Source organism: Otolemur garnettii, unplaced genomic scaffold (genome assembly GCF_000181295.1).
Source record: "Otolemur garnettii isolate 467f Iridium unplaced genomic scaffold, OtoGar3 scaffold00011, whole genome shotgun sequence".
Lineage (NCBI taxonomy): Eukaryota > Metazoa > Chordata > Mammalia > Primates > Galagidae > Otolemur > Otolemur garnettii.
The window spans coordinates 11,590,262-11,598,350 of record NW_003852406.1 but is presented as its reverse complement, the minus strand read 5'-3'; the positions used below and the strand labels follow the sequence as shown (position 1 = coordinate 11,598,350).

At 44.8% G+C, this 8,089-nt stretch overlaps 1 protein-coding gene across 2 annotated transcripts in view; it reads left to right on the top strand.

Moving 5' to 3' along the window:
* The window catches only part of MYO1E (myosin IE), a 229,500-nt gene that overhangs the window by 159,125 nt on the left and 62,286 nt on the right, over positions 1-8,089 (top strand). For both annotated transcript variants that reach the window (XM_003784390.3, XM_023509954.1), the window contains exons 15-16: positions 436-521; positions 2,978-3,059. In XM_003784390.3, coding sequence (XP_003784438.1) covers positions 436-521; positions 2,978-3,059 — 168 coding nt within the window. The remainder of the gene's footprint in view (positions 1-435; positions 522-2,977; positions 3,060-8,089) is intronic.

Sequence of the window (8,089 nt, the reverse complement as noted above, 5' to 3'; positions counted from 1 at the left end):
AAAAAAAAAAAAAAAGAAAAAGAAATTGCAAAGCCTCAGAGGGCAGGGCTCACTGTAAGGGATTAATGAGCATGAGGGCTTTCACTTTTATTCTCTGAGATTTAGGAAAGAATTGAGTTTATGACTTAGACATTCCTATGGATCCATTAAAAAAAAAAAAAAAGGGTATGTGATCTTGAGAACTGGAGTCCTGACCATAGATAATCTGAGCCATCTAGCAAGCCAGATAGTCACCAGTCCCCGAAAGCCACTCCCCGCTGAGCCAGCTGCCAAGCTGAATGAGACAAGCACAGCTTCTGCGGCAGTGCACAACAAAATCCCAAGTGCTACGTGTGGAAATACCCACGCTGCGGTGAGGGCAGCCATGCCAGCTTGTGATTTTGTCCAATGAAATGCCTAAAGGATAAAACTAGATTTCTTTCCATTCTTGGCCAGGTATCCTATGACATGGATGGCTTTTGTGAAAGAAACCGTGATGTGCTTTTTATGGATCTGATTGAGCTGATGCAGAGCAGTGAGCTGTAAGTATGTTCCGCATCATCTGATACGGGACATAGGTTGATAAAATTGTCAATATGAAAACAAACCTGTGGCATTTGAATGGTTAGCATTTTGCTCCTTTGAGCTGTTGGGTCTGTATTGTAATTGGACTATTTGGTTTCTCAAAATAACTTTCCTTATTCTGATCTCAAGTCTTTCCAACCTTTGCCCCTCACACTTCATGCTCCCAAATTCCAAGTGTCATCTGTACGTCCATCAGGGTCCTAGGCTTCATCATTTGCTATACTATTATCAGGGAGAAGTGGCCATGCTAGATTTGGATGAGGACAACCCTTTAAGAGGGAATAGGTGCTAAGGCACCAGCCACATACACCTAAGGTGGCGGGTTCGAATCTAGCCTGGGCCCCCACCAAACAACAATCATTTGCTATACTATTATCAAGGAGAAGTGGCCATGCTAGATTTGGATTGGGACAACCCTTTAAGAGCGAGATAGGTGCTAAGGCACTAGCCACATACACCTAAGGTGGCAGGTTCAAATCCAGTCCAGGCCCCCACCAAACAACAATGATGGCTGCAACCAAACAATAGCCAGGCATTGTGGTGGGCACCTGTGGTCCCAGCTACTTGGGAGGCTGAGGCAGGAGACTCGCTTGAGCCCAGGAGTTGGAGGTTGCTGAGATCTTTGATGCCACGGCACTATACCCAGGGGGACAGCTTGAGGCTCTGTCTCAAAAAAAAAAAAAAAAGAGTGGAACAGGTTTGTTCTATGGTACTTTGCCCTTGGAACATCATGCCAAGAATTCTCCATAGGCGTTCAGTTTTTACAGATGGCTAAATGGCCCAGCAAGACCCACATTAATTAGCCTAAGTCCCCAAAGCACTTGGGAAATGGCTTGAGAATTCTGAAAGGGACAATCAGATAGGGATTCACTCAGATCCTATAGGGGTAGAAGCAGGAGAGGTATATCCCTTGCAAGCCTCTCCCTCCCTGGGTAACGTAAGGAGAGGTAATTTACATGAGCAGGCCCTTATGAGCTGCGCGCAGCCTTCCAGCTCTTAGAATTTTTAGAGCTGTCCCCAAGGAAGAGCTACCCTTGCTAGCTTTGTTGCTTAAGCAGTCGGAACATCGAGGTTAGCTTCTCTGGTCAACAGCAGCAAGCCTGGTAACTTTCTAAGGGCTGGAGTGCAATAGAAGCTACAAACAAGGGTTTCTTTTCCAGGCTCTGGTCAGGGCTGTTCTCTCCTATTTCCCCTTCTCTCCCTCACTCCCCTCTTCTTACCTCCCTCTCCCCTGCTGCACTGCCTTGAACTACCACCACTTTGGAGACTTTGGATTTCTTTTCATTCAAAACACATCAAATCCATTTGCTCTTCTCTGTGAAAGTCAGGTAAGCCACAAGTCCTGGCTTGTGGGTTTTATGGCAGTCAGGTACAGACTCGCTTTCCAGAGGTTTTTTTTAAATTTTTAGTTTTAATTATTAAAATTCCTATCCAGTTCAAGAGCTATTAATGCTGCCGCATAAACTCCTAACCTATTGTTTTATAAAACACATTTGCTGCAAAAATGTATAATTGTGTCTGGCCAAGCTTAAAGTAGATTGCTGGAGAGACTTCCTAGAAAATTCAAGATGCCCCGAAAGTCAGATTGCTAGCTTACGTGGATCACTTCATTTGCTCAGTTAGCAAATATTTAGTATGCACCTACTGTGTACCAGGCTATGCTTCCGTCACCAGGGGCACTGTGGTGATTTAGCCATTGTCCCTGCTGCTGAGGCTGGCCTGTAAACACATACAGTTCAGTTTGCACCACTAAAGAAAATGTATTCAGCAGGCCAAGCTTCAGTGATTTGTTACTGTTCCAGTTAAAATTGCCCATGCTCAAAAGCAGTTTGTCAAGGTTTTTGGTGGGGCAGTGGGGACAAAGTGCTGCTGGCATCTGGTGAGCAGAGGCCACTGATGCTGCTGAATATCCCACAAGGTGTAGGAGAAGTTGCACCACCTACCCCTCCCCCAGCTCTGTCCCCCAGCAAAGAATTGGCCAACCATGCATAGCAGTTGTGCACAGGGCCAGAAACCCTGCTCTGGAACAAAGCAGCATCAGCACTGAATCCAGGCATTTCTTATCATTCCCTGACCTCTGGTCTATCTGGTTTGTCTTAACAGACCCATAGCGACCTCCCTCCATCATGTTCTATCAAAGTGCATCTCAATTCCACTGGGGACGTTTGAAAGGCAGAGTTGTATATTTATTTTGCAGGCTCAGTCTTTGAGATACTTAGGTCTTAGAATTCTTTCTGTTTATCTCTTTGGTCCGTTGTTCATTTCCCCAAATCACATCCTCATGGCTTGTACCATGAGTCACATGGCTATTCTGTAGCCAAGGTTCTGTGCTTCTGGACAACCCTCCACCCTATCCTTTAAGGAAGCAGGCTTTCAGCCCCCGAGGTAATCCATTCTCTTTCTCCTTTTCCAGACCTTTTATAAAGTCTTTATTTCCGGAAAATCTGCAAGCTGACAAGAAAGGGCGCCCAACTACTGCCGGAAGCAAAATAAAGGTTAGTTCTATTTTGGGAAGTTTATAGATTCCTATAAGAGCTAGGCTGGGGTTGTCTAAGAGTCAGGAACTGCACCCCCAAGCCAGGATGAGGTCAGCAAGATAGGAGGGGATGGTTACAAAAGATGCCCAGAAGTAATATTGCTGCTTGTAAAAAGGCTCCAGAACGCAGGCAGAATTTGACTTGGCTAGACTGAAACCCCAAATGGATATTAAGTACCTCGTAGCTTAATAGTCAGCAGATGATAATCAGCTACTTTCTAAGAGGAAATGGCTTTAAACTGAATCTGGGAAAATTTATGCTAACCTCTCAGAGACATTTTGTGGTTCAGAGCCACGTTTTGGATATTGATGACCAGTTTTTTTAGGCCAGGCCTAAAAACATGCTGGTTATGGAACATTAATTGCCAGAAATTCTCCTCGGTCTTTCGGGGCAATGTATACATCCCTCCTCACTGGGTGATGGAGGCTCTTCCTTGCTGTGAGTCGCAGACACATCTGGCTACACTTCTTAGCTCAAAGCTAGAAGAGGTTCTCCTGGTGCTTCTCAGGAGCCTGCTGGGCAGTGCTCTGTGCTACCTGAGGCATTGTGTGGTGAAATTCATTGCCCCTAATTATGCTCTGAGTTTAAGCAGTTGTGTGAAGCACACATAGTCTGTAACTCTGAGAAAAAATGACTAAGCTCTTTTTTGTTTTCGTCTTTTTGAGACACAAAAAGTAACCCTGGAGTGCTGCGCATCATCTTAGCTCACAGCAACCTCAAACTCCCAGGCTCAAGCAATCCTCCTATCTCAGCCTCCCAAATAGCTGGGACTGCAGGCACCCACCACCAAGCCTGGCTCATTTTTGATAAAGATGGGGTCTTGCTTTTGTGCAAGCTGGTCTCAAATTCCTGAGCTCCAGCAGGCCTCCCAGAGTACCTGGAATTAAAGGTGTGAGCCACCATACCTGGCCTTAAACTATTTTTTTTTAAAACCATACCAAAAATTTAAGAATATTTTTGTAAAAAATCATAGATAAATACCTCCCCAGTTTTACAATCAAAGGGATGGTCCAGTGATTAATAGTAGGGCTGTGAGATTCGATGTCCTGTGTTAAATCCTAGCTGTGGTTTTTGCTAGTTTGCCAGTGTGTTACTAAGACTCTCGGTGCCTCTTCTGGGTAACAAGGGAGATTTTACTACCTGTCTTAATTGGTTGCTCTGATGATTCAATTCAGTAGTTCATTCTAAAGCATGTGATGCAGTGCCTGAAACATATCGAGCACAAGGTGTGTGTGAGCACCAATTACATCCTCCCCATGGGTCCCCTCCCTGTGCCACCACCTTGTTCATTCATCTCTGCTTAGTTCTGAAGAGACACTTGTACATGCCTGTGTCAGTCTCTGCCTAGACCAGTGGTTCTCAACCTTCCTACTGCCGCGGCCCTTTAATACAGTTCCTATGGGCTGAGAACCACTGGCCTAGATTGTCTTTTCCCCTTTATTCACTTGTGTCCAAATCCTAATAGGTCCTTCTCCCGGAGCCCTCCTAGGTAACCCCAGCCTCACGGACACCATGGTTGTTGTCTGTTCTGTTCTCTGACTCTTCTCTGAGTTCTCAGTTTCTTGTGTAGAAAACTGCCACCCCACTCCCACCCCCCACCCCCCACCCCCAGCCCGGGCCATGCCTGATAGGCTTCCTCAGGGCAAAAACCCTGCCTGGAAAAATGGAACAATCAGTGAAAGATCAAACTGAGAGATTCCTGTCAAGAGGAGCCTTCAGGTTTGGTAGGGAAAGTCAGATTCAAGCTGGGTTTTGAGCTGGAGGGTAAAGCCCTCTGAGATGCAAGGACTGTCCGCAGAGCTAGAGAACTTTAGTAGCCCCAGGACAGTCACTGGGTTAGGTTCACTGGAGCAGTGAGTTGAGAGCAGAAAACAGCTGAAATTCTCATGAGGCCACAGATATTAACGTCTGTGAGACGTTTCTGACTCATGCCTTGACTTTGAGATCCTGGGTAAGGATTAGTTCTGGGCTGGAAAATGTAGTCATGAGACTATCACGTTCAGATCCAAGGGGCCCAGATCATCCAGGTTGCGATGACTCATTTTCAAGTGGTCTGGATTATTCCCTATAAAAAGGAGAGCAGGGGTAAGGACACTTTTCTCCTCCCTTGATCCCTTTCTTTCCATCATTTTTTGCCTAGTGGAACACCCAAAGTTGCTACCTTTTTGAGCTGAACCCACAATATTTTGGATAACAAATCTCAGGCTATTGTAGGGAGCTCAACCTGAAGTCAGCCAGCTTATCTGAGGGGATTGTACTATATTTTCTCATTTCCAATCATACCTTCCTTGTGGACCATGTGACTTCTGTCTGCCCGACAGCTTCCCTCTGGGTTGGAAGGTCTCCTTGTTTTTTATATCCCCTGCAAGATACCCCTTAGAGATTCATAGTCATGGCCCAATGTCTTATAACTTCCACAGCCACAATTATTTTGCGGACATCACTAAGTATCACCTAAATGATATCTTTGAGGTGTAGGAGTTTAAAAGGATTTTCTTAAGAAGAGTTCCTTAAGGCTCAGCACCCCGAGCTCAGTGGTTAGGGCATGGGCCACATGCACCGGGGTTGGTGGGCCAAAAAACCCAGCCTGGGCCTGCTAAACAACAGTGACAATAATAACAAAAAAATAGCCGGGCATAGTGGTGGGCACCTGTAATCCCAGCTACTTGGGAGGCTGAGGCAAAAGAATCGCTTAAGCCCAAAGGTTTGAGGTTGCTGTGATCTGTGATGCCACGCACTCTATCAAGAGCAACATAGTAAGACTCTGTCTCAAAAAAAAAAACTTCCTTAAAAGAAAAATTAAATTTATGTTCAACATAGTTTTAATATTGGGTATTTTATTATATTCTAGTTATTTAAAAAATTAAGATTGATCTATAGGATTTAATTAATAGAATAGTCATTTGATGGGAATTGTCATTATCCTTTTTTTTCTTTTTTGGTTTTATTGCTTTATTTGATGTGTCTCACCAGTTAGTTCTCATCCACATTGACTGTCTGTAGATTTTTGAAAGTGGTAACAGGTCCATAGGAAACCAAAGTATAGAGCTTGTTGGGTGAATCTTCATCTTCATTACGTTTTCTGGATAATCACATATGGATATAGTATGGGACATTCCCTATGCCTTTGGCCCAGACAGCTTTGTTGAGCCTGTATCAGTGGGCACAGCTGGAGTCTCCATCTCTTTCATGGAAATTTCTGGATCTCTTTGAGTGCCAGAGGAGCAAGCACGCTTCTTGGAGCCCACTCCATGGATGCGCTTGTGAATGCTGATGGTGTATTCTCAGGTCACCACATCTTTGATGGCAGAACGGCCCTTCTGCTCACCACCCTTCCTTGCGGGAGCCATTCTGCTGAGCCCAAGTTGGAAAGAAAGAACTGGAGGGATTTTGAGAAGAGGAAAGGGGTGGTCACAAGCACAACGTCCAGGTCGCCTGGCGAGAGCTCATTATCTTGATTATAAATAGAAGTACATTATATTTAATAGCACCTCATTTTAAGGCTCTACCACATTCTAAGTTGTAGCTGGAGGGGACCAGGGCAGGTTAAGAATCCCAAATCTGAAAATCTGAAATGCATCTCTAAAGTTGAAATGTTTGAGCACCAACATGATGGATTTGAAATTTTCAGATTAGGAATGCTGAATTAGTAAGTATAATGCAAATATTCCAAAAAATCTGAAAAGAAATCCCAAGTCCAAAATGCTGCTGGTCCCAAGCATTATAGATAAGGGATAGTCAACCTGTAAGAAAGGAAAGCCAAAGACTGATGCCACAGAGGAACAGAATCAAGCTCAGAGTTGGCAAAGTGGACTGGCTATAACTTTATTGGAGTGAGGCCAGAACTGTAAGGGACCTGTGGGAGGAGTGGCAGACATCATGCAGGTTGATTTTTTTTTCTTTTAATTTTTTAATTATTTGGACTGGTTGATTTTTAACATCAATTCCAGCCTCTGGGTGAAATTAGAGGTCTTGTACTCTGGGAGGCCGAGGCAGGTAGATTGCCTAAGCTCAGGAGTTAGAGGCCAGCCTAAGCAAGAGTGAGACCCTGTCTCTAAAAATAGGCAGGCTTTGGGGCAGACTGAGGAGGCTGAAGCAAGAGAATCACTTAAGCCCAAGAGTTTGAGGTTGCCGTGATCTAAGATGCCACAGCACTCTACAAAGTGTGACCAGGCGAAACTGTCTCAAATAAATAAATAAATAAATATTAAAAATAAATCAGAAGTCTTCCAGTTCAGCCTACTTAGTTTGCAGATGGAGAAAATGAGGCCCAGGGAAATTTAGTGATTTGTCACAGAGCTTGCAAATACCAGTAAGTTTTGCTAATTATCTGTATTGAGGTAGAATATGGAACTTTCCCCCAAGCCCTTTCCCCTAAGTCCTGTCTGCTCTTTGTAACCCCTGCTTCTGTTGAGCAAGTGCTGTTGTTGCTGCCTTTCTGTTCGAACTCCTGGACTCTTCTTGACTGGAATCAGGGTTAAATCTACGTGCTGCTTCACTGCCACCTCAGGGGACATCTGAAGTTGGCTCATCGCTGTTAAAATTTAAGATAACTTTGACAGGGATGTATTCCTATTTGCTGAAATTAATTATTCCACAACCTGGCCCTTCTGACTAGTCCTAGTTCACCCAATTCATTCCTTTTATGTCACACTAAATTATCCCATCTCTTTGTCGGGAAGGCAGGATAGCAGGACTTGGCAGTACATGAATGTGGGTTCAAGTCTTACCGCTGTTGTTTGCAAATCGTATCATCTTGAGCAATAATTTTTTTCTTGGGCTCAGCGCCTGTGGCTCAAGTGGCTAAGGCGCCAGCCACGTACACCTAAGGTGGTGGGTTCGAATCCAGCCCAGGCCGCCAATGACAGCTGCAATCAAAAAATAGCCTGGCGTTGTGGCGGGCACCTGTAGTCCCAGCTACTTGGGAGGCGGAGGCAGGAGACTTGCTTGAGCCCAGGAGTTGGAGGTTGCTGTGAGCTGGGATGCCA